The sequence below is a fragment of the Myxine glutinosa genome, chromosome 6, assembly GCF_964187855.1.
Source record: "Myxine glutinosa chromosome 6, kmMyxGlut1.1, whole genome shotgun sequence".
NCBI lineage: Eukaryota > Metazoa > Chordata > Myxini > Myxiniformes > Myxinidae > Myxine > Myxine glutinosa.
The window spans coordinates 8,021,243-8,047,591 of record NC_136266.1 but is presented as its reverse complement, the minus strand read 5'-3'; the positions used below and the strand labels follow the sequence as shown (position 1 = coordinate 8,047,591).

The following is a 26,349-nucleotide window of genomic DNA, read 5'->3' as shown; positions in this document are numbered from 1 at the left end:
CCCAATTCTGCATACATGTTGGTCAGGGTCAGGTAATGGAAAGAAAAATGCCCCCGTGCCCTGTGAGTCCCCATCTCCCAGAAAAAGGTCCCTTACACTCTCCACCTCTCCACTTCCTCATCCCCAAAACCTCTCCCTTCGCCATCCCCATCTCTCCGAACTCTTTCCCTCCTAATACACCATCACCCAAACCCATCAATCCCCCAAACTTCCATCCATCCCTTTTTCTTCCAAAGTAAATTGCTCTCTCTCATGCACAGATTTATCCCATCTCGTCTTCAGTTTTCATGCCCTTCCTCCCGTCCATGGTACACGGAATCTTGTGGTGAGGCTGTTGCCCAGAAACAACTTGCCTTCGTCTCCTGGAAAGCAAATCCAACGGAAGGAAATCTCATTTCCTTTCACAAAGCCCGAAACAAGTGTGTGTCCACCTTCAGGAGAGCCAGGAAACAATATCTCTCTGTCTCAAGACCGAACTCTCTTATCTGTCTCCCTCTTCCAAATCCTGGTGGCGTCTGGTCAAATCTGTTTCTGGTGTTTGTTCCCCCTCCATCCCCTCCCTTACCTCAAACGGCTACACAGCTGACTCCGCACGTGAAAAAGCTGAATGCCTCAACTCTGCGTTTGCCTCTAAATCTTGTGTCCCAAACCCATCCCTCTCTGTACCCACCGTACCCAGTCGTACCCAGCTGCTCCTGGACTCTGTGTCCTTTCCTCCTGACAAGGTGGAAAAGTTTCTGTCAACCCTCGACTCTGATTCTGCAACTGGACCTGACGGCATCAGCCCACGGGTCCTAAAATCCTGTTCTTCCGCTCTTTCACTCCCTCTCTCTGTTCTCTTCACCATTTCTTTTGCTCAAGGTCATCTGCCATCTGCTTGGAAATCAGCCAACATCCCCGCTTTAAGCAACAAATGTGCAAAAACAGATCCGAGCAACTACAGACCAATCAGCCTTCTTCCAATTATCAGCAAAGTCATGGAATCCATCATTACTTCGGATATGAAATCTTTCCTCTTCTCCAATGGCTTGATCTCTGATCATCAATTTGGTTTCAGACCAGGTCACTCTACTCTGGACATGCTGCTTCTGCTGTCTCAACAATGGATGGAGGTCCTCAATGCCAAACAGGAAATTAGAGCTGCCTCCCTCGACATATCACGTGCCTTCGATACGGTCTGGCACCCTGCTCTGCTCACCAAACTCTCCTCCTTTGGTATCCCTCCACGCATGGCTGGCGGACTTCCTCTCTAGTCGTAGTTAATGTGTGGCCCTGACTGGGTTTCTCTCATCTCCTCTTCCTGTTCAGGCTGGAGTTCCCCAAGGCAGTGTTCGGGGCCCTGTGCTTTTTCTGGTCTTCATCAATGATCTCTCCGACTCTCTGGAAAATCCTCTCTATCTCTTTGCTGATGACTCCACTCTCTGCCGCTCCATTCCTCATCCCTCAGATCGGCAGTCTGCACCCTCCTCACTCTCTGGAGACCTGGACAAAATCACAGACTGGGCAAACAAGTTGAACATGTCTTTCAATCCTGACAAATCTCACACTCTTACGATGTCTCTCCGAAAAGACCGACTGGACAACCCTCCCATCTACTTTCTCAACAATCCTCTCCAAGAAGTTCTGTCACTCAAACTTTTGGGTCACACTATCTGCCATGATCTTTCTTGGGAAAACCACATTTCCAAGCTTGCCTCCAAAGCCAGTCGCCGACTGGGCATCCTCCGTTGTGCAAAGTCCTTCCTCTGCACAACTGAGCTCCTCACCACATACAAGGCTTTCATCCGCAGCTCAATGGAATACTGTCCTCCCCTATGGGCCGGTGCTCCTGCCTCACACCTAGCTCGTCTTCACGCTGTTGAAACCAAAGCGTTCAGAATCATTGGAATCTCCCGTGATGAAGCTACCTCCGAGGGCCTTTCACTTACTCACCGTAGGCAGGTCGGTCGTCTTTCTGTCTTCTACTGACTCTTTGTCTTGCTTTCTGTCTTGCTCCTCCTGCTCTCTCTGGGCTCTGTCCCCCAAATATTCCTACAGGTCGCACAAGATCTGCCTGCAACCCTCTTATGGTTAAACTGCCAAAATCAAGACTCTCTGCTCACCTTCACTCCTTCATTCCTCTTTTCTCCCACCTCTGGAACAAACTCCCTCACTCTCTTCAATCCCACTCCTCCCTCCAGGTCTTTAAAACAGCTGTTCACCACCATCTCTTATCTTCCCCCATCCAAAACCTTGATCTTTTCTACCCCCGCTAATTTCACCCCAAATCCACTTTTTTGAAATACCAACTTCTTTATTGGAAGTCCTTGGTGTCCTTGTGTTTATACTTCTCCCACCCCCCACCCTTCCCACACCGCCTCCCCCCAAGCCCTCTCCCTCCCACACATTCCCGATGTCCCTGCTCTCAAATGTCATGTTTATGTGCTTCCCCTTCTCTCCCCATCTTGTCTTACTTTGTTTGTTTGTCTGTTTGATTTGTTTGTGTGATAAATTTTAGCTCTTTCACGAGCCTCGATTATGTATACAAAAAACAACAAACAAACAAACAAAAATAACCTCCTTCCCAATCGCCCAACTCCTTCCCCATATACACATGATGCACCATTTTTTGCAACATCGCTACATATTTACAGACTTGGCATTTAATATGGAATATTTTTTTTTTATTGACTTGGGTTTACTTTCTGAACTCAGTATATCAATCTGGTGAGTTTCTTTTACCCTTCGGTGATGTCTTTGTTGAAAGAACCATGTCACTGATTGTCTTTCGCAGCAAGAAGTCAATAACAGGATTATATCACAGGTGGCGTGATAAAATGTAAGGACAGGTACATTTGACGATTGGCTTCACAATCGGGTATATAAGGGTTGTTGCGTTCTGTATTAGTGGAAACCAACTGCTGGACGTCTACAAGAGTTATTGCCACTTCCTCTGGAGATGGTCTGTCAACTTGACAATGCTGTTTGTCATGGAGTGGTGGCTTTACGAAATCCTGGCATGAAACAGCGTGCTATTGCTCAGCAGTATGGCATCAGTCAAGGTCAGGTGTCAAAGATCCTGAAACGAAATGCTCAGAGGGGTGTCCCTACTCCAATACCGAGGCCAGGACGTCCACGCAGAACCACAAGGAGAGATGATCGCCAGCTGCACCGGTTAGTGTGCAATGGCCGTACCAAGTCAGCTAATCGGCTTAGGGCTGAGTGGCAGCAACTGACAAATGTGCCTGTATCCAGAAGGCGAGTCAACCAACGACTGGTTCAAGCAAGCTGTCGTGCCAGGCGCCCCCTGAGAAAGCCACGCCTGACCAGACAACACAGCCAGCGCCGATTGCAGTGGGCCAGAGAGCACCGTCAATGGCAGCCAGGACACTGGAATCACGTAACCTTCAGTGACGAGTCTAGATTTCTGGTCTATCGTCAAGATGGCTGCGTCCGAGTGCGCAGACAAGTGCATGAAGCCCACAACGAAGATTGTATCGTGCCAAGAGTCCAAGCTGGAGGTGATGGGGTGACCGTTTGGGCTGATTTTCATGCAGGGGGCAAAACTGACGTGGTTGTTCTGAATGGAAACCTGAACCAGTTCAAGTACAGGGTCATTCTGGAAGAAACATTGCTTCCATTTGCTCGTGCAGCCTTTCGAGGAAACTTTGTCTTCCAAGATGACAATGCACGGCCTCATCGTGCTCGCATGATCCAACACTTTCTTGCTGACCGTGGTGTAGAGCATATGGAGTGGCCTGCCATGTCCCCGGATATGAATCCGATAGAGAACTTGTGGGCAGAATTAACACGTCAAATCGACAACTTGGACCAGCAGCCGACCTCTGTGCGTGAATTGCAGCAGGCTATTGTAACTGCATGGCAAGCGATTCCTGTCCAAACCTTGGCAAATCTCGTGTACAGCATGCCTCAACGTGTACGTGCTCTCCTGAATGCTCGTGGGGGTTACACGAAGTACTGAACTGTAATTTAATGTCTGTAATCCCAGTCATAATTTAGCTTTTGTTTTTGTTGAAATTTTTTTTGCCGAAAATGCAAAATAAAGAGATACTTCTGGAAAACGTACAGAAGTTTAACACAGTACTGTCCGTGAATGGAGTTCGATATCAGTTTACATCACTTTCAAGGATAAATTTATTTGCTTCGAAATGTCAAATGTGGTTTTTGTTTCTTTTAAAGGTCACATTAACAAAATCTAGAATAATTTCAACATAATTCCAATGAACTTTTGGTTCTAAGTCATCTTGAAAAGTAAGTTCACCCCCACAAAAAAAATATTCCATATTAAATGCCAAGTCTGTATATTTGCTTTCAAAGGTTGCAGGTACATTGTGTGTTTGTTCAATATCAGGTAGCAATCCTGTAGGGGTGTGTGGGGGATGCTGATCCAGGAAGGGTGGAGGTGACATGAGGTATGGAGGCCTTTGAGAGCGAGCGTATAATTGGTTGGTCATTAAAAGTAATTTCATATCAGCAAATTAGCCTCAGTGAAAGATTAAAAAAACATTATCATGGAATCCTCTCACTTTTAGTAGGAGGTTTTTGTCCAACGCTTGACTTGCAATTTCAAACCTTTATGAGTGGTGTAAGGTCCGAGTCTCATTGTAGAGCAAGTTTTTTTTTTTTTGTGTTTTTTTTCTGGCACCAAGAGTGTTATTTAGACTACATTGTGGTCGTGAACCGAATATTGAGTACCAAATTGAACGGTCACTGTGTTTGTCATCCAGGTGAGTTAGTTCGGGTAGGATATGAGGGGTCTTTCACTCTTTGGCTCACAGCATAGATGGTGGTGCACTGTCGTCCTCCTGTAGACCTATATAGTCGATTGTATTATGTTGTATAATAGTTATTGTGTTGACAAATAAAGCACAATTTGCGAGGGGGGTTGGAGGGGGGTTGGGTGAGGTGAGGGGGGGGGGGTGTCCCACAACTCTTCATTATGAACACCTTACACCTTACATCGATCTGTTTAATACTCGTTTGATCCATGTGTTTTTTTTCTCTTAATTCTTCATTTTTTTCTCCATAACTTGAAGACTCCTCTACGGACGAGGAAGGTGGTGTTGAAAGTGGTGGCGGTGACGTGGCCAATGAACTTTCTCCACGCCACGGCAGCAGTGGTGATTGCCAAAGCCGTTCTTGCTCCAGGTGTCGCGCAACTTCGTCCCCAAACCAGGTGGGCCTGACGGCCGAACCTTGGGTCGGAGGACCGGCCATGCCACACTCTTCCACATCGTCGTCTAACTCGAACTCGGCGTCGTCATGCTCTCGTTCCACCTCCGCCTCGGCCACGTCTGCCTCTGGCGCGTCCTCCTGTAGCGCAGGTCATGGACGGCCACCTGCCCAGCCGATCGGCGACGGTGTCGTGGGCATGCACCTTGGTAGGTATCTCGGTGGCAGCTCATTTGGCATTGGCCTTGCTTTTTCTGATTTGTGCTGATGAGTTTGTTCTGTCTCAACCCCGACAGGTAGAGGAGATTATTGTTTCTCCTTTATTTCCTTATTCTTTATTTCCTTTATTTCCAAAATGTTTTACAATCACACATTATTCCTTCATTTGGGAGTCATTCCTCTTCAAATTTTGCATGCGGGTACCTTGGTCTGATATGGTTGTGCCCCATATTTGGCATGTCAATGCCTTGGTCTGATATGGTTGTGCCCCATATTTGGCATGTCGATGCCTTGGTCTGATATGGTTGTGCCCCATATTTGGCATGTCGATGCCTTGGTCTGATATGGTTGTGCCCCATATTTGGCATGCAAGTACCATGGTCTGATATGGTTGTGCCCCATATTTGGCATGTCGATGCCTTGGTCTGATATGGTTGTGCCCCATATTTGGCATGTCAATGCCTTGGTCTGATATGGTTGTGCCCCATATTTGGCATGTCGATGCCTTGGTCTGATATGGTTGTGCCCCATATTTGGCATGTCGATGCCTTGGTCTGATATGGTTGTGCCCCATATTTGGCATGCAAGTACCTTGGTCTGATATGGTTGTGCCCCATATTTGGCATGTCGATGCCTTGGTCTGATATGGTTGTGTCCCATATTTGGCATGCAAGTACCTTGGTCTGATATGGTTGTGCCCCATATTTGGCATGCAAGTACCATGGTCTGATATGGTTGTGCCCCATATTTGGCATGTCGATGCCTTGGTCTGATATGGTTGTGCCCCATATTTGGCATATCGATGCCTTGGTCTGATATGGTTGTGCCCCATATTTGGCATGTCGATGCCTTGGTCTGATATGGTTGTGTCCCATATTTGGCATGCAAGTACCATGGTCTGATATGGTTGTGCCCCATATTTGGCATGCATGTACCTTGGTCTGATATGGTTGTGCCCCATATTTGGCATGCAAGTACCTTGGTCTGATATGGTTGTGCGCCATATTTGGCATGCATGTACCTTGGTCTGATATGGTTGTGCCCCATATTTGGCATGCATGTACCTTGGTCTGATATGGTTGTGCCCCATATTTGGCATGCAAGTACCTTGGTCTGATATGGTTGTGCGCCATATTTGGCATGCAAGTACCTTGGTCTGATATGGTTGTGCCCCATATTTGGCATATCGATGCCTTGGTCTGATATGGTTGTGCCCCATATTTGGCATATCGATGCCTTGGTCTGATATGGTTGTGTCCCATATTTGGCATGCAAGTACCATGGTCTGATCTGGTTGTGCCCCATATTTGGCATGCAAGTACCATGGTCTGATATGGTTGTGCGCCATCTTTGGCATGCAAGTACCATGGTCTGATCTGGTTGTGCCCCATATTTGGCATGTCAATGCCTTGGTCTGATATGGTTGTGCCCCATATTTGGCATGTCGATGCCTTGGTCTGATATGGTTGTGCCCCATATTTGGCATGTCGATGCCTTGGTCTGATATGGTTGTGTCCCATATTTGGCATGCAAGTACCATGGTCTGATATGGTTGTGCCCCATATTTGGCATGCATGTACCTTGGTCTGATATGGTTGTGCCCCATATTTGGCATGCAAGTACCTTGGTCTGATATGGTTGTGCGCCATATTTGGCATGTCGATGCCTTGGTCTGATATGGTTGTGCCCCATATTTGGCATGTCGATGCCTTGGTCTGATATGGTTGTGTCCCATATTTGGCATGCAAGTACCATGGTCTGATATGGTTGTGCCCCATATTTGGCATGCATGTACCTTGGTCTGATATGGTTGTGCCCCATATTTGGCATGCAAGTACCTTGGTCTGATATGGTTGTGCCCCATATTTGGCATGTCGATGCCTTGGTCTGATATGGTTGTGTCCCATATTTGGCATGCAAGTACCATGGTCTGATATGGTTGTGCCCCATATTTGGCATGCATGTACCTTGGTCTGATATGGTTGTGCCCCATATTTGGCATGCAAGTACCATGGTCTGATATGGTTGTGCGCCATATTTGGCATGCATGTACCTTGGTCTGATATGGTTGTGCCCCATATTTGGCATGCATGTACCTTGGTCTGATATGGTTGTGCCCCATATTTGGCATGCAAGTACCTTGGTCTGATATGGTTGTGCGCCATATTTGGCATGCAAGTACCTTGGTCTGATATGGTTGTGCCCCATATTTGGCATATCGATGCCTTGGTCTGATATGGTTGTGCCCCATATTTGGCATATCGATGCCTTGGTCTGATATGGTTGTGTCCCATATTTGGCATGCAAGTACCATGGTCTGATCTGGTTGTGCCCCATATTTGGCATGCAAGTACCATGGTCTGATCTGGTTGTGCCCCATATTTGGCATGCAAGTACCATGGTCTGATCTGGTTGTGCCCCATATTTGGCATGCAAGTACCATGGTCTGATATGGTTGTGCGCCATCTTTGGCATGCAAGTACCATGGTCTGATCTGGTTGTGCCCCATATTTGGCATGCAAGTACCATGGTCTGATATGGTGTGCCCCATATTTGGCATGCAAGTACCATGGTCTGATCTGGTTGTGCCCCATATTTGGCATGCAAGTACCATGGTCTGATATGATTGTGCGCCATCTTTGGCATGCAAGTACCTTGGTCTGATATGGTTGTGCCCCATATTTGGCATGCAAGTACCTTGGTCTGATATGGTTGTGCGCCATATTTGGCATGCAAGTACCTTGGTCTGATATGGTTGTGCGCCATATTTGGCATGCAAGTACCATGGTCTGATATGGTTGTGCGCCATATTTGGCATGCAAGTACCTTGGTCTGATATGGTTGTGCCCCATATTTGGCATGCAAGTACCTTGGTCTGATATGGTTGTGCCCCATATTTGGCATGCAAGTACCTTGGACTGATACCATCATGGCCAATGTTTGGCATAATCGTACTTTGATCTGATACACCTAAACTCTTTGTTCGTTTTCTTTATTTATCCCTTTTATGGAGGTACGTATTTGTATGTATACCAATCCAGACAAGAGTTTTGGGCTGCTGAGCCATTCTATTTCAACCAATCCAAACAATACTCATCACAAACCTACCTTACCTTACCACCTTCATAATAAAGGAGGTGACCATTGGTGTGGTATCTTCCTTTGGAGGTAAACATTGGTGTGGTATCTTCTGTTTGAGGTAAACTTTGGTGTGGTATCTTCCTTTGGAGGTGACCATTGGTGCGGTATCTTCTGTTTGAGGTAAACATTGGTGTGGTGTCTTCCTTTGGAGGTGACCATTGGTGCGGTATCTTCTGTTTGAGGTAAACTTTGGTGTGGTATCTTCCTTTGGAGGTGACCATTGGTGCGGTATCTTCTGTTTGAGGTAAACATTGGTGTGGTGTCTTCCTTTGGAGGTAAACAATGGTGTGGTATCTTCCGTTGGAGGGAAAACATTGGTGTGGTATCTTCTGTTTGAGGTAAACATTGGTGTGGTATCTTCTGTTTGAGGTAAATATTGATGTGGTATCTACCATATGAGGTAAACTTTGGTGTGGTATCTTCCTTTGGAAGTAAACATTGGTGTGGTATCTTCTGTTTGAGGTAAACATTGGTGTGGTATCTTCCGTTGGAGGTAAACATTGATGCAGTATATTCTGTTGGAGGTAAACATTGATGCGGTAAATTCTGTTGGAGGTAAACATTGATGGGGTATCTTCCATTGGAGGTAAACATCGATGTGATATCTTCCGTTGGAGGTAAACATTGGTGTGGTATCTTCTGCTTGAGGTAAACATTGGTGTGGTATCTTCCATATGAGGTAAACATTGGTGTGGTATATTCTGTTGGAGGTAAACATTGATGCCGTATCTTCCATTGGAGGTAAACATTGGTGTGGTATCTTCCATATGAGGTAAACATTGGTGTGGTATCTTCCATATGAGGTAAACATTGGTATGGTATCCTCCATATGAGGTAAACATTGATGTGGTATCTTCTGTTTGAGGTAAACATTGGTGTGGTATCTTCTGTTTGAGGTAAACATTGGTGCGGTATCTTCCATATGAGGTAAACATTGGTGTGGTATATTCTGTTGGAGGTAAACATTGGTGTGGTATCTTCCGTTGGAGGTAAACATTGGTGTGGTATCTTCTTTTTGAGGTAAACATTGGTGTGGAATTTTCTGTTTGAGGTAAACATTGGTGTGGTTTCTTCTGTTTGAGGTAAACATTGGTGCGGTATCTTCCATATGAGGTTAACATTTCTGTTGGAGGTAAACATTGATGCGGTATCTTCCATATGAAGTAAACATTGATGCGGTATATTCTGTTGGAGGTAAACATTGATGCGGTATATTCTGTTGGAGGTAAATATTGATGCGGTATATTCTGTTGGAGGTAAATATTGATGCGGTATATTCTGTTGGAGGTAAACGTTGATGCGGTATCTTCCATATGAGGTAAACATTGAAGTGGTATATTCTGTTGGAGGTAAACATTGATGCTGTATATTCTGTTGGAGGTAAATATTGATGCGGTATATTCTGTTGGAGGTAAATATTGATGTGGTATATTCTGTTGGAGGTAAACGTTGATGCGGTATCTTCCATATGAGGTAAACATTGATGCGGTATATTCTGTTGGAGGTAAATATTGATGTGGTATATTCTGTTGGAGGTAAACGTTGATGCGGTATCTTCCATATGAGGTAAACATTGATGCGGTATATTCTGTTGGAGGTAAATATTGATGCGGTATCTTCCATATGAGGTAAACATTGATGCGGTATATTCTGTTGGAGGTAAATATTGATGTGGTATATTCTGTTGGAGGTAAACATTGATGTGGTATATTCTGTTGGAGATAAATATTGATGCGGTATCTTCCATATGAGGTAAACATTGATGCGGTATATTCTGTTGGAGGTAAATATTGATGTGGTATATTCTGTTGGAGATAAATATTGATGCAGTATCTTCCATATGAGGTAAACATTGATGCGGTATATTCTGTTGGAGGTAAATATTGATGTGGTATATTCTGTTGGAGATAAATATTGATGCGGTATCTTCCATATGAGGTAAACATTGATGCGGTATATTCTGTTGGAGGTAAACGTTGATGCGGTATCTTCCATATGAGTTAAACATTGATGTGGTATATTCTGTTGGAGGTAAACATTGATGCAGTATCTTCCATATGAGGTAAACATTGATGCGGTATATTCTGTTGGAGGTAAATATTGATGTGGTATATTCTGTTGGAGATAAATATTGATGCAGTATCTTCCATATGAGGTAAACATTGATGCGGTATATTCTGTTGGAGGTAAATATTGATGTGGTATATTCTGTTGGAGATAAATATTGATGCGGTATCTTCCATATGAGGTAAACATTGATGCGGTATATTCTGTTGGAGGTAAACGTTGATGCGGTATCTTCCATATGAGTTAAACATTGATGTGGTATATTCTGTTGGAGGTAAACATTGATGCAGTATATTCTGTTGGAGGTAAACGTTGATGCGGTATCTTCCATATGAGTTAAACATTGATGTGGTATATTCTGTTGGAGGTAAACATTGATGCGGTGTCTTCCATATGAGGTAAACATTGATGCGGTATATTCTGTTGGAGGTAAACATTGATGCGGTATATTCTGTTGGAGGTAAACGTTGATGCGGTATATTCTGTTGGAGGTAAACATTGATGCGGTATATTCTGTTGGAGGTAAACATTGATGCGGTATATTCTGTTGGAGGTAAATATTGATGTGGTATATTCTGTTGGAGGTAAACGTTGATGTGGTATATTCTGTTGGAGGTAAACATTGATGCAGTATATTCTGTTGGAGGTAAACGTTGATGCGGTATCTTCCATATGAGTTAAACATTGATGCGGTATATTCTGTTGGAGGTAAACATTGATGCGGTATATTCTGTTGGAGGTAAATATTGATGTGGTATATTCTGTTGGAGGTAAACATTGATGCGGTATATTCTGTTGGAGGTAAACATTGATGCGGTATATTCTGTTGGAGGTAAATATTGATGCGGTGTCTTCCATATGAGGTAAACATTGATGTGGTATATTCTGTTGGAGGTAAACATTGATGCGGTGTCTTCCATATGAGGTAAACATTGATGTGGTATATTCTGTTGGAGGTAAACATTGATGCGGTGTCTTCCATATGAGGTAAACATTGATGTGGTATATTCTGTTGGAGGTAAACATTGATGCGGTATCTTCCATATGGGGTAAACATTGATGCGGTATATTCTGTTGGAGGTAAACATTGATGTGGTATATTCTGTTGGAGGTAAACATTGATGCGGTATATTCTGTTGGAGGTAAACATTGATGCGGTATATTCTGTTGGAGGTAAACATTGATGCGGTATATTCTGTTGGAGGTAAACATTGATGCGGTATATTCTGTTGGAGGTAAACATTGATGCGGTATATTCTGTTGGAGGTAAACATTGATGCGGTATATTCTGTTGGAGGTAAACATTGATGCGGTATCTTCCATATGGGGTAAACATTGATGCGGTATATTCTGTTGGAGGTAAACATTGATGTGGTATATTCTGTTGGAGGTAAACATTGATGCGGTATCTTCCATATGGGGTAAACATTGATGTGGTATATTCTGTTGGAGGTAAACATTGATGTGGTATCTTCCATATGGGGTAAACATTGATGCGGTATATTCTGTTGGAGGTAAACATTGATGTGGTATATTCTGTTGGAGGTAAATATTGATGTGGTATATTCTGTTGGAGGTAAACATTGATGCGGTATCTTCCATATGAGTTAACCATTGATGTGGTATATTCTGTTGGAGGTAAACATTGATGCGGTATCTTCCATATGAGTTAAACATTGATGTGGTATATTCTGTTGGAGGTAAACATTGATGCGGTATCTTCCGTTTGATTCTTCTGGTGTCCAAGTCGATGGATCGTGGGTTGAGTGGTTGATCGTGGAATGATCGTGGGTTGAGTGGTTGATCGTGGGTTCAGTGGTTGATCGTGGGTTGAGTGGTTGATCGTGGGTTGAGTGGTTGATCGTGGGTTGAGTGGTTGATCGTGTGTTGAGTAGTTGATCGTGGGTTGAGTGGTTGATCGTGGGTTCAGTGGTTGATCATGGGTTGAGTGGTTGATCGTGGGTTGAGTGGTTGATCGTGGGTTGAGTGGTTGATCGTGGGTTGAGTGGTTGATCGTGTGTTGAGTGGTTGAGCATGGATTGATCGTGGGTTGACTGGTTGATCATGGGTTGAGTGGTTGATCGTGGGTTGAGTGGTTGATCATGGATTTATCGTGGGTTGAGTGGTTGATCGTGGATTGAGTGGTTGATCGTGGATTGAGTGGTTGATCGTGGATTGAGTGGTTGATCGTGGGTTGAGTGGTTGATCTTGTCTTGAGTGGTTGATCGTGGGTTGAGTGGTTGAGCATGGATTGATCGTGGGTTGACTGGTTGATCATGGGTTGAGTGGTTGATCGTGGGTTGAGTGGTTGATCATGGATTTATCGTGGGTTGAGTGGTTGATCGTGGATTGAGTGGTTGATCGTGGATTGAGTGGTTGATCGTGGGTTGAGTGGTTGATCGTGGGTTGAGTGGTTGATCGTGGGTTGAGTGGTTGATCGTGGGTTGAGTGGTTGATCGTGGGTTGAGTGGTTGATCATGGATTTATCGTGGGTTGAGTGGTTGATCGTGGGTTGAGTGGTTGATCGTGGATTGAGTGGTTGATCGTGGATTGAGTGGTTGATCGTGGGTTGAGTGGTTGATCGTGGGTTGAGTGGTTGATCGTGGGTTGAGTGGTTGATCATGGATTTTTCGTGGGTTGAGTGGTTGATCATGGATTTTTCGTGGGTTGAGTGGTTGATCGTGAGTTGAGTGGTTGATCGTGGATTGTGGTTGATCATGGATTGATCGTGGGTTGATTGGTTGATCATGGATTGATCGTGGGTTGAGTGGTTGATCATGGATTGATCGTGGGTTGAGTGGTTGATCATGGATTGATCGTGGGTTGAGTGGTTGATTGAGTGGTTGATCATGGGTTGAGTGGTTGATCGTGGATTGAGTGGTTGATCGTGGATTGATCGTGGGTTGAGTGGTTGATCATGGATTGATCGTGGATTGAGTGGTTGATTGAGTGGTTGATCGTGGGTTGAGTGGTTGATCGTGGATTGAGTGGTTGATCGTGGGTTGAGTGGTTGATTGTGGGTTGAGTGGTTGATCGTGGGTTGAATCGTTGATCGTTGGTTGAGTGGTTGATCGTGGGTTGAGTGGTTGATCGTGGGTTGAGTGGTTAATCGTGGGTTCAGTGGTTGATCGTGGGTTGAGTGGTTGATCGTGGGTTGAGTGGTTGATCGTGGGTTGAGTGGTTGATCGTGGGTTGAGTGGTTGATCGTGGGTTGAGTGGTTGATCGTGTGTTGAGTGGTGGGTTGAGTGGTTGATTTTGGGTTGAGTGGTTGATCGTGGGTTGAGTGGTTGATCTTGGGTTGAGTGGTTGATCGTGGGTTGAGTGGTTGATCGTGGGTTGAGTGGTTGATCCTGGGTTGAGTGGTTGATCGTGGGGTGAGTGGTTGATCGTGGGTTGAGTGGTTGGTTGAGTGGTTGTTCGTGGGTTGAGTGGTTGTTCATGGGTTGAGTGGTTGATCGTGAGTTGAGTGGTTGATCTTGGGTTGAGTGGTTGATCGTGGGTTGAGTGGTTGATCGTGGGTTGAGTGGTTGATCGTGGGTTGAGTGGTTGGGTGGCGGGGAATTGGGGGTGCATTTGCTTGTCTGTAATTATTTATTTTTTGGAACTTCTGAAACAAATAATTAAATTTCTGTCGATATTCCAGAAGTGTTGTGTAACCCAATGAATGAGTTGGACAGCACAATTTGTTCACTTGATGTACAACACGAATAACTAATTTTTAAACTGTAAAAACGATGAAATATGTGTGCGGACCTTCCAAGTTAATTATTATTCCCATCTGAGCATGTTATGTCCTGTCACTCCACTCGGACATGTCCTGGAGACATGTCCAAGTCATTACACCGAACACGCGAAGTGAGAAGCAGCGTTAAGCAATTGATTCATGTCTGTGCATCCATCTGTATCTGCCTTATCAATTTACGATAGTCAGTTGATGATCAGGAGATGATTTATTTAAATTGAATGTTATATTTTGAAAACAAATCGGAAAACGTACCTGTAGTTTTTTTTCTTGTTTTTTTTTTACCGGACTTTGGCTCTGAATTCGTGCAGACCACGCATGCGCAGAGAAGAGTAAGGTAATTATTATTTTTACTCCCTCTGCCACTGTCTGGCAGTCCAACAAAATTGAAAATCATTTTAAAAATGGGACGCTTACTGTTTTTAAGGACTTCATAAAGGACACAAACAACAACAACGAAGAACTCGTATAACGTGTTAGATAGGGTGATGTCATAGACACAAGGGTGATGTCATAGACACGGTAAAATGGCGATAAAACACGGAATTAATGATTCTAAACGACTATTACAATCTTTATTTTATTTAAATTCAATCATATACTGGAACACAACTATAGAACAAAAATCACCTTCATCATTCCAAGAACTTCTGGTTTGGCAGTGCTTGGACATGTTAAATAGGGTGGTGTATGAGGGTGGTGTATAATGCTTGTGTATAAGGGTGGTGTATAATGCTGGTGTATAATGCTGGTGTATAATTGTCATGTATGCAGTGCAAATATTCACCGTTGTATCCCGACACCGGGACCGGGTTGTATCCCTACGCCAGAGCTCGGATGGCGCTGCTGTGAATCGGGCCTTGATCGGCAGAGTGAATAAACGTGTACGACAATTGATCGTAGTTTGTCGAGATACTTAAATGGTGACGAGGATGGGATCTGACACACTACCGCCCAGGATCATCCGCTGGTCCCTGTTTCTCGCTGCTTATGACTACACCATATGTTATAAGCCCGGTTCGTCTATCACAAATGCAGATGCCATGAGTCGGTTAACCCTTCCAGAATCCGTTGATGATTCGCCTACACCAGGATCCATTATCACACTGATGGATCATCTGGAAGATTGTGCTGTCGATTCCGGCCAGATCCGCACTCGTACTCGACGAGACCCCGTTCTGTCCAGAACCATCCAAGCTGCACAGCCTATAGCTGGTGTATAATGCTGGTGTATAAGGAAGAGGGTCAGAGAGCAGTATTCAGGATTGCAAAGCAGATAGCGAAAGAGAGGTGTGATGTGATGGGGGTGAGTTGCTTGAAGGATGAAGTGGGACAAATCGTTGTGGAACCAGATGGAATTAAAGGAAGATGGAAGAGATATATGGAAATACTGTTGAATGCAGAGAATGAATGGGAAGGCAACATGGAGAGTAACCCAGTTTAGGACCAGCAGAGAAGATAACCGACGGGATCTCAGTCAATGGATTATCTTCTCTTCTAGACTTGGTTATGACAAACTTCCTTGCAAATGTCTGCTGCTCTTCTTCTGCTCCAATCGGTTCTTCTGATCATGTGCTTGTTAAAGTGGACATCTCTCTGGCCATTCTCAGAGAGCCTCCTCAGCGCCGACGAGTCTGGCATTTCACTCAGGCTGACTGGCACGGTCTGCAAGCAGCCATCAATCATCTGGACAGGTCTCCCATCTCTACTGCCTCTGACATAAATTCTTCCTGGGAATTCTTCCAAAGCAAACTGCTCTCTCTCTCATGCACAGATTTATCCCATCTCGTCTTCAGTTGTCTTACCCTTCCTCCCGTCCATGGTACACTGAATCTTGTGGTGAGGCAGTTGCCCTGAAACAACTTGCCTTTGCCTCTTGGAAGGCAAATCCAACTGAAGGCAATCTCAGTTCCTTCCACCAAGCTCGGAACAAGTGTGTGTCTACCCTCAGGAGTGCCAGGAAACACTATCTCTCCACACTCAAGATTGAGCTCTCAAACCTGTCTCCTTCCTCCAAATCCTGGTGGCATCTGGTCAAATCCGTTTCTGGTGTTTGTTCCCCCTCCATCCACTCCCTTACCTCAAATGGCTACACAGTTGACACCGCACGTGACAAAGCCGAATGCCTCAACTCTGTGTTTGCCTCAAAATCTTGTGTCCCAAACCCATCTCTCTCTGTTTCCACCTTTCCCAGTCGAGCCCAACTGCTCCTAGACTATGTATCCTTCTCTACTGACAAGGTGGAGAAGTTTTTGTCAAACCTCGACTCTGATTCTGCAACTGGACCAGACGGCATCAGCCCATGGGTCCTAAAATCCTGCTCTGCCGCTCTACCTCACCCTCTCTCTGTTCTTTTCACCCTCTCTTTTGCTCAAGGTCATCTGCCAGCATCTTGGAGATCAGCAAACATTACCGCTTTACATAAAACGGTGCAAAAACAGATCCTTGTAACTACAGACCAATCAGCCTGCTTCCAATAATCAGCAAAGTCATGGAATCCATCATTGCTTCGGATATCAAATCCTTCCTCTTCTCCAATGGCTTGATCTTTGATCATCAATTTGGATTCAGACCAGGTCATTCTACTCTGGACATGTTGCTTCTGCTGTCTCAACAATGGACGGAGGTCCTCAATGCCAAACAGGAAATCAGAGCTGTCTCACTTGACATATCACATGCCTTCGATACGGTCTGGCAGCCATCACTGCTCACCAAACTCTCCTCCTATGGTATCCATGGAAATCTCCACTCATGGCTTGCGGACTTCCTCTCTGGTCGAAGGCAACGTGTGGCCCTAAAATGGATTTCTCTCCTCTCCCCTCCTGTTCTGGCTGGAGTTCCCAAAGGTAGTGTTCTGGGCCCTGTGCTATTTCTGGTCTTCATCAATGATCTCTCCGACTCTCTGGAAAATCCTATCTATCTCTTTGCTGATGACTCCACTATCTGCCGCTCCATTCCTCATCCCTCAGATCGGCAATCTGCAGCCTCCTCACTCTCTGCAGACCCGGACAAAATCACAGACTGGTCAAACAAGTGGAACATGTCTTTCAATCCTGACAAATCTCACACTCTTACAATGTCTCTCCGAAAGGACCGACTGGAAAACCCTCCCATCTACTTTCTGAATAATCCTCTCCAAGAAGTTCTGTCGCTCAAGCTTTTGGGTCTCACTATCTACCATGATCTTTCTTGGGAAAACCACATTTCCAAGCTGGCCTCCAAAGCCAGTCGCCGACTGGGCATCCTCCGTCGTGCGAAGTCCTTCCTTGGCACACCTGAGCTCCTCACCACATACAAGGCTTTCATCCGCAGCTCAATGGAATACTGCTCCCCCCTCTGGGCTGGTGCTCCTGCCTCACACCTAGCTCGGCTTCACGCTGTTGAAACCAAAGCTTTCAGAATCATTGGAATCTCCTGTGATGAAGTTAACTCCGAGGGCCTTTCACTAACTCACCGCAGGCAGGTAGGTGGTCTTTCTGTCTTCTACCGACTCCTCTCCAGCCTTGCTCCCCCAGCTCTCTCTGTGCTCTGTCCCCCCCAATATTCCTTCAGGTCGCACAAGATCTGCCTGCAACCCTCTTATGGTTAAACTGCCAAAATCTAGGCTCTCTGCTCACCTTCACTCCTTCATTCCTCTTTTCTCCCGCCTCTGGAACAAACTCCCCCACTCCCTTCAATCCCACTCCTCCCTCCAGGTCTTTAAAACAGCTGTTCACCACCATCTCTTATCTTCCCCCGTCCAAAATCTTGATCTTTTCTACCCCGACTAATTCACCCCAGATGCACTTTTTTTTTGAAATTCCAACTTCTTTCCTGGAAGTCCTTGCAGTGTTCATATGTTTTATATCTCTCCCACCTCCCCCCAAGCTCTCCCCCTCCCACATTTCTCCCGATGTCCTTCTCTCAAATGTTGTTTTTGTGTCCTTCCCCCTCTCTCCCCATCTTGTCTACTGCTCCCCTTATTTTTTGTGTTTTATGTGTCGGTTTGACTTTTTGTGTGATTAATATTAGCTCTTTCACGAGCCTCGATCTTGCATACAAAAATAAAAATAAAAAAACGAGGAGGAAGTTGAGGAGGCGATAAAAGCAAAAAAGAGTAGAAAAGCGGGAGGGCCAACGGGAGTTGTGGGAGATATGTTGAAGGCAGCAGGAAGTTGGGGTGTGAAGAGAATGACAGAGATCTGCAATCTGGTGGTGAAAGAAGGCCGCATTCCAGTGGATTGGGAACTGAGTACCCTCGTCCATACAAGGGGAAAGGTGACCCTCTGGAGTGTGGCTCGTATCGAGCGATAAAGTTATTGGAGCATGCAATGAAGGTATTGGAAAGTGTGTTGGAGAGGAGGATAAGGAAGAAAGTGAAGATTGACGAAATGCAGTTTGGATTTATGCCAGGAAGAGGAACGACAGACGTGCTTTTTATTGTGAGGCAGTTGCAGGAGAAGTACATGGAGAAGTGGAAGAAGTTGTTTCTTGGGTTTGTTGATCTGGAGAAAGCATTCGATAGGGATCCACGCAAAGTATTGACATGGGCATTGAGGAAGTTAGGAGTGGAGGAATGGTTGATCAGAGTAGTGATGGCAATGCACAAAAGAGCGTGCACAGCTGTAAGGACGAAGGACGGGAACAGTGGTGAGTTTGAGGTGAAGGTGGGAGTGCATCAGGGGTCGATACTAAGTCCACTACTATTTGTAGCTGTGATGGAGGTGCTGGCTCAGAACGTAAAGGAGGGTTTACCGTGGGAGTTGTTGTATGCAGATGATCTGGTGTTGGTTGCAGAAAGTATGGATGGACTGAAGGAGAAGATGAACAAGTGGAAGGAATGTATGGAGACAAAAGGTCTGAAGGTGAATATCGGAAAAACGAAGGTGATGGCAAGTGGTAAAGCATGTGGTGAGGTGGAAAGAACTGGGAAGTGGCCGTGTCCTGTGTGCAGGAAGGGTGTCAGAGTGAACTCCATTCAATGTACAATGTGCGCTGATTGGGTTCATCAAAAATGTAGTGGTTTGAGAGGGTCATTAACCAGTGTGGCAGTGTATAATGGTTGTGTATAATGGTGGTGCATAGGGGCGGTGCATAAGGGTGGTGCATAAGGGTGGTGCATAAGGGCGGTGCATAAGGGCGGTGCATAAGGGTGGTGCATAAGGGCGGTGCATAAGGGCGGTGCATAAGGGCGGTGCATAAGGGTGGTGCATAAGATTCTTTCAATAGTGCTAAACTTCCGGATTTTTAAAACGATCCTTAAAATGATTATTTAATTTCCATTGAAGTATAAACGTAAACACTGCATGAAATGTCATGTTCTATGAACTCTTTATTTCATTTTGTTCTGCATTCATTCAATCATTCATTCATTCATTCAACCATTCATTCTCGATTATGTTGGAAAATGATGTATATGGGGACAGGATTGAATATTTCTTTACTGTCATGCGATAGTTCAAGATTCATTTATAGGATTTTAGTATGATTCATGAAAGCATGTTCCCCTTTTATGTATTTTATGGTATCCGGTGTTTTTCTGCTATTGGAATTGTGTTGGCAAAAAGCTGATTAAAAACCCATAGTAGTTGGTAATCCGCTAGATCAGCAGTCGTGCTATGCACCTGTTGTGAGCCCTTTTTAAATGTGAGTGAAGACGAAGGTAAATGTCATGTCATGTCACAATGTCACATTCTTGTCCTGGCTGTGCAGGTGGAACAGGACAGCACATAAGTTCCCCAAAAATCATCTGTGAAGGTACGGAGGGGATGTTATGCCGTCTATGGATTGGAGGATGAGTATTCCTTCATTGTTCTTTTCATGTTTTGCATCGAATGTTCTTTCATTCCCATTTCCATCGAATATTCCCAGGGATTGTGTATACTGTGCACATTATTGAGTTGAGTGACGCCACTTCCATCAGTTGATCATCTGGAAACTGTTTATTTAATTATCACTGGTATGTGATAGATCTGGAAACGACTCCTTGGGTCCCGTAGATGCTTGTTGATGCAACCTGTATGAGTCCAAAAGTATGGTTTATAAACGTGATTGTCATCACACCCATGAGCACCTCAAGCAGGTGCACGCTCCCATCTTCAGCAAGTACCATGTTCATGACGAGGTATAATGTAACGCTCCCACCACGAGCAGGTACAATGTAACGCTCCCACCGCGAGCAGGTAGAATGTAACGCTCCCACAATGACCAGGTACAATGTAACGCTCCCACCACGAGCAGGTACAATGTAACCTTCCCACCACGAGCAGGTACAATCTAACGCTCCCACCACGAGCAGATAAAATGTAACGCTCCCACCACGAGCAGGTACAATCTAACGCTCCCACCATGTGCAGATAAAATGTAACGCTCCCACCACGAGCAGGTATAATGTAACGCTCCCACCTCGGGCAGATAAAATGTAATGCTCCCACCACGAGCAGGTAAAATCTAACGCTCCCACCTCGGGCAGATAAAATGTAACGCTCCCACCACGAGCAGGTATAATGTAACGCTCCCACCTCGGGCAGATAAAATGTAATGCTCCCACCACGAGCAGGTAAAATCTAACGCTCCCACCTCGGGCAGATAAAATGTAATGCTCCCACCACGAGCAGGTATAATGTAACGCTCCCACCTCGGGCAGATAAAATGTAACGCTCCCACCACGAGCAGGTACAATCTAACGCTCCCACCACGTGCAGATAAAATGTAACGCTCCCACCACGAGCAGGTACAATCTAACGCTCCCACCACGTGCAGATAAAATGTAATGCTCCCACCACGAGCAGGTATAATGTAACGCTCCCACCACGTGCAGATAAAATGTAACGCTCCCACCACGAGCAGGTATAATGTAACGCTCCCACCACGTGCAGATAAAATGTAACGCTCCCACCACGAGCAGGTATAATGTAACGCTCCCACCTCGGGCAGGTACAATGTAACGCTCCCACCTCGGGCAGGTATAATGTAACACTTCCACTGGCAGATGTCACCTCAAGCCCCCCGGACGTGGCGACACGGATTTCCGAGCGGAGTTGCTGTTTGGAGCGGTCACGCTTGCCAGCCGTTCGCAGTCTGCCCAAGCAGTTGGGAAACAGTCAACTCATGGAGACTGGTGATGGTGAGTTGGGACTTTATGGTTTTTACAGGTAACGTTTTGTTGAGAGCAGATTATACATCTGGTCGGACACGAGGCACTCTGCCATTCATACCTGGTGTTTGCAGTCGTTTCCATTAAATTGTGCTCTGATTCTTCCTGATGGGTTCACCTCTCTGAGAATAAATGATTGGAAAAATGGTAAATGGTGGGATCAGGTGCTTATCATTTGTGTGTTGTTCCCATTATTATACCTGTGGAAAACCTAATCTCTCTGGCTCAGGGAGCTGCCTCACCCCGACCACCTCACTTCAGGACTGGTCTCCTACCTCCCTGATATTAACTCATCCAGGGAATTCTTCCACAAATCCTGCTCTATATGATACGCATATTCATCCCATCTCGTCTGGAGTTATCATCTTATCCCCCTACCCATGGTACACCAAATCCTGTGGTGATGCAGTTACCTTGAAACATCTTGCCTTCTCTTAGTGGAAGGAAAATCTGACAATGTGGGATCTTTTCAAATTTACAAATAGGGAGTTCGACCAGGGATCGCCCATCGACGACAACTACCAGACAGCTCAGGTCAGTAGTGTAGGTCCGCATTTGTCCAGTTCCGGTTGAGTATGTACAAGTGCACAGTACAGCAGACTACCTGTATCGGGTATTTGACCAATGTCATTTTTATCGGTGCATGGATGTGTGTTGGTGGTAGTGCTGGTCTTTGGTCTGGTAGTAACTCTACCATGTGGTGGTCATCTTGGACAATGTCTCAAAAATCTGGAAAATATCTTATAGTAAGGTGCCTCCTCCTCCTTTTTTTATTCTACTTGGCTATAAAGTGATGATGGGACCGTGCCATCCGTACATATGAAGTGTATACCTGTACCTTCCAATTCAACCCCACATACTCCACACCTGTACCTTCCGATTCAACCCCACATACTCCCCGATGCATGTGTCGTTATTGGACGTTGGGACTGTTTCTCTTGACCTTTTTCCTCTGCTGGTGTCCCCGAAGGAGTGCCAGTCAGCAGTCGTGTGTCATCCAAGATCCAACAACTTCTGAACACCCTAAAACGTCCCAAACGGCCCCCCCTGCGGGAGTTCTTCATCGATGACTTTGAAGAGCTTTTGGAAGGTGAGTTACCTTCCCTCTTTACTCTTCCTTCTCAAATAATTTCTTTCTCTTTGGTTTATATATCTGGGGTTGTCGGTGTTTATTTCTCTCCCCCACCTCCTCACACCCTTCCCATTAACCCTGGCCCAACCCATACACCCCCATCCAGGTAACCCGCACACTCGCCTTTACCTGTGATATCAGGCCCAGCACATATTTTGATTCAGTCAATGTTGATGTCACTTTTTTCCTTTTGATTGTTTGTTTTAAGTAAAGAAGAAGGGTAGGCCCCCATAGGTGTTCAGAACGACCTCATCAAGTAACAAGGGAAGGAATACGCATCAATCACAGTAAGAGGACGAGCATTAATCACTTGTAAACTAGTCTAGGTAGGGCAGGTAGATTGTTCTAACAACCCTTCAAGGTCATTAATAATCTAGCTGGGTTTTTACTTTTATCTAACTATGACAGGCCAATTCTCCTGACACCAGCATTCCAATAGTGGAGTGCCGAGTCATGTCATACGTGTTATGTGCCGTGTTGTGTCATACGTGTTATGTGCCGAGTCGTGTCAAACGTGTTATGTGCCGAGTCGTGTCATACGTGTTACGTGCCGAGTCATGTCATATGTGTTACGTGCCGAGTCGTGTCATACGTGTTATGTGCCGAATCGTGCCATACGTGTTATATGCCGAATCGTGCCATACGTGTTATGTGCCGAATCGTGCCATACATGTTATGTGCCGAGTCGTGCCATACGTGTTATGTGCCGAGTCGTGTCATACGTGTTATGTGCCGAGTCGTGTCATACGTGTTACGTGCCGAGTCGTGTCATACGTGTTATGTGCCGAGTCGTGTCATACGTGTTATGTGCCGAGTCATGTCAGTATGTGTTATGTGCCGAGTTTGTGTTAGTACGTGGTGATGCGTATTGATACATGCCGAGTCATGTCATACGTGTCGATACCTATGACATGTGCCGAATCGTGTCAGTACATGTAGATTCTAACCAGTGCTACCTGCAGCATGGTCGGGTATTCGACGACTAAACCGACGACCCTCACTGGCTTGCCAATAGGGAGGATGACTGTGACATCATGCAGGACTAAAACCAATACCTGTTACAGGGTGGATGAGCTTCTTTATGGATACAATGGCCATCCAGTGAGGAGATGTTGTTTCCTTAAAAAGCACCCATCTGGTTGAACCAGTTTTTTAGGTAATAGGATGTAGACAGCAACCACCCAGGTACTACCATCCTGACTTAGGATCGTTAAAGTGGTGCCCGGAACCATCTTACACTCTCCGTGTCGGGATTGCTGGTCTTACCTTCTGTCTCACTCAAACTACAATTACCGGGCCGAGCTTCAACCTCTCTTTCTTACAAACAAACATTATACACTTTTCATCAAACACTTTTCTTACTCATTTTCACTGCTCACCTTTACATTCTCTCTCTTTTATGTCTCTTTATGCAGTTATTTTATTTTAAGGCGTAGCCTCGATGAAAAAATGATGCATGTTGATACGTGTTGATACGTGTTGAATCATACTGAGTCATGCCAGTATGTGTCGATTAGTGTTGATACGTGCCGAGTCATGCCAGTGCATGTAGACGCGTGTTGATACGTGCCGAGTCGTGTCAGTACGTGTCAACACGTACTGATATGTGCTGAATCATGTCAGTACATGTAGACGCGTGTTGATTTGTGCCGAGTCGTGTCAGTACGTGTCAACACGTACTGATATGTGCTGAATCATGTCAGTACATATAGACGCGTGTTGATATGTGCCGAGTCGTGTCAGTACGTGTCAACACGTACTGATATGTGCTGAATCATGTCAGTACATGTAGACGCGTGTTGATATGTGCCGAGTCGTGTCAGTACGTGTCAACACGTACTGATATGTGCTGAATCATGTCAGTTAATGTAGACGCGTGTTGATATGTGCCGAGTCGTGTCAGTACGTGTCAACACGTACTGATATGTGCTGAATCATGTCAGTTAATGTAGACGCGTGTTGATATGTGCCGAGTCGTGTCAGTACGTGTCAACACGTACTGATATGTGCTGAATCATGTCAGTTAATGTAGACGCGTGTTGATATGTGCCGAGTCGTGTCAGTACGTGTCAACACGTACTGATATGTGCTGAATCATGTCAGTTAATGTAGACGCGTGTTGATATGTGCCGAGTCGTGTCAGTACGTGTCGACATGTACTGATATGTGCCGAATTATGTTAGTACATGTAGACGCGTGTTTATACGTGCCGAGTCATGTCGGTACGTGCTGACCGATCCCTATACATACCAAGCCATGCCTGTTCATGCAGAGGCATATCTGTGTGTGCCTATACATGCTAGGTCATGTCTGTATGTGTCAAATGATGCTTAACCATCCCTATATGTGCCGAAACATGTCAAGTCATGTCTATATGTGTTTAATCGTGACTAACCATCGCTATACGTGCCGATACATGTTAATACATGCCGAGCCGTGCCGATACTGCAGAGCTGTGTTGATGTTTTGAATGTTGGCGGCATCTGTGAGAATCTTTTGTTCTCTGTGTTATACACGTGGTGTGTGAGATGCTTGATTTTCCAAGTCGATTGTTACTGCATTTGTTTGTTGAAAGTTTTTTAAATCGCAACATTAATGATAAGAAACATTCATGATTCTACAGGATGTTTTATAAGACTTGGTACTATTTGGATGGTGTCTTTATTGAACATTATTAATTGTAATTATTATTTATTTTTCAGGTTTTGTTCTCATAAGTTGGGAAATTATTTCCACCAAGTTTTGTTTGTCCTGTGCAAATTTGCCATACACAAAGAAAGAAGAAGAACCACTTTTAGAGGCCATTTTTGCCTGCAGAGCGGGGGTTGGCCTTTTTCGGGCAACATGGTCCCCTTTTTGAAGCGATGTTTTATGGCCGGATGCCCTTCCTGCCACCAACCCTGTTAGTCACCTCTTGCGACACACAGGGAATTACCAGTGAGCTGGTACTCAATTTGCCGACCTCGGAAGGATGATAGGCTGAGTCAACCCCCCTGGCGTTAATTCAGCGATCGACCGGGATTCGAACCCAGGATCCTAGGATCCCAAGCCGGCACCCTAACAGCTAAATCAAAACCAGGCTTGGCAAACCTGGCAAACCTAAATTTGTCCGACACAGCACAACTATAAATTAAAATGGTAGAATGGTACCCAGAGGGGATGTGATCACGACTGAGCGGATCTATCACAAACATTTCGAAGTGAAAGACCCACCCAGCAAGAACTGCATTCTTCACTTCATGTCTAGCAGTTCCAGAAACAAGGAACTGTTCATAGTCTTAAGAAATCGGTGAAAAAGAAGACTGGATGTTCAGAAGAGAACATTGAGGTGGTGAGACAATCTGTCAGTAAAGGTCCAACGAGATCCTCTCACAGGCTTTCACAAGAACTTGCTCTTTCACACACTACGGTCTTCCAGATCCCAAGGCAGGACATTAAATATTATCCATGCAAAGTGCAGATCAAACACCCTCTCACAGACACTGACAAGGCAGACAAGATCCACGACGGGGTGATCACCTTCAAGACAGAGCACATCTGGTCTCCACATTCCCCAGACTCCTCAACCCGCTGGACTTCTTTCTGTGGAGCTAAATGAAGGACATTGTTTACAAAGACAAACCCTCGTAACATCCAGCATCTCAAGAGAGTTATTGAGGAGTGTGTAGGTGCCGTCTCACCTCGCACGTGTAAAGGTGAGCAGTGGTCGGGCTGGGCGTCTCACCTCGCAAGAGGATCAT

General features: G+C 45.2%; 1 protein-coding gene across 1 annotated transcript in view; it reads left to right on the top strand.

Moving 5' to 3' along the window:
* The window catches only part of LOC144892553 (disco-interacting protein 2 homolog C-like), a 144,140-nt gene that overhangs the window by 104,873 nt on the left and 12,918 nt on the right, over positions 1 to 26,349 (top strand). The window contains exons 4-7 of the mRNA XM_078779526.1: positions 5,037 to 5,381; positions 20,034 to 20,078; positions 21,313 to 21,447; positions 22,448 to 22,567. Of these exons, the coding sequence (XP_078635652.1) occupies positions 5,037 to 5,381; positions 20,034 to 20,078; positions 21,313 to 21,447; positions 22,448 to 22,567 (645 nt within the window). The remainder of the gene's footprint in view (positions 1 to 5,036; positions 5,382 to 20,033; positions 20,079 to 21,312; positions 21,448 to 22,447; positions 22,568 to 26,349) is intronic.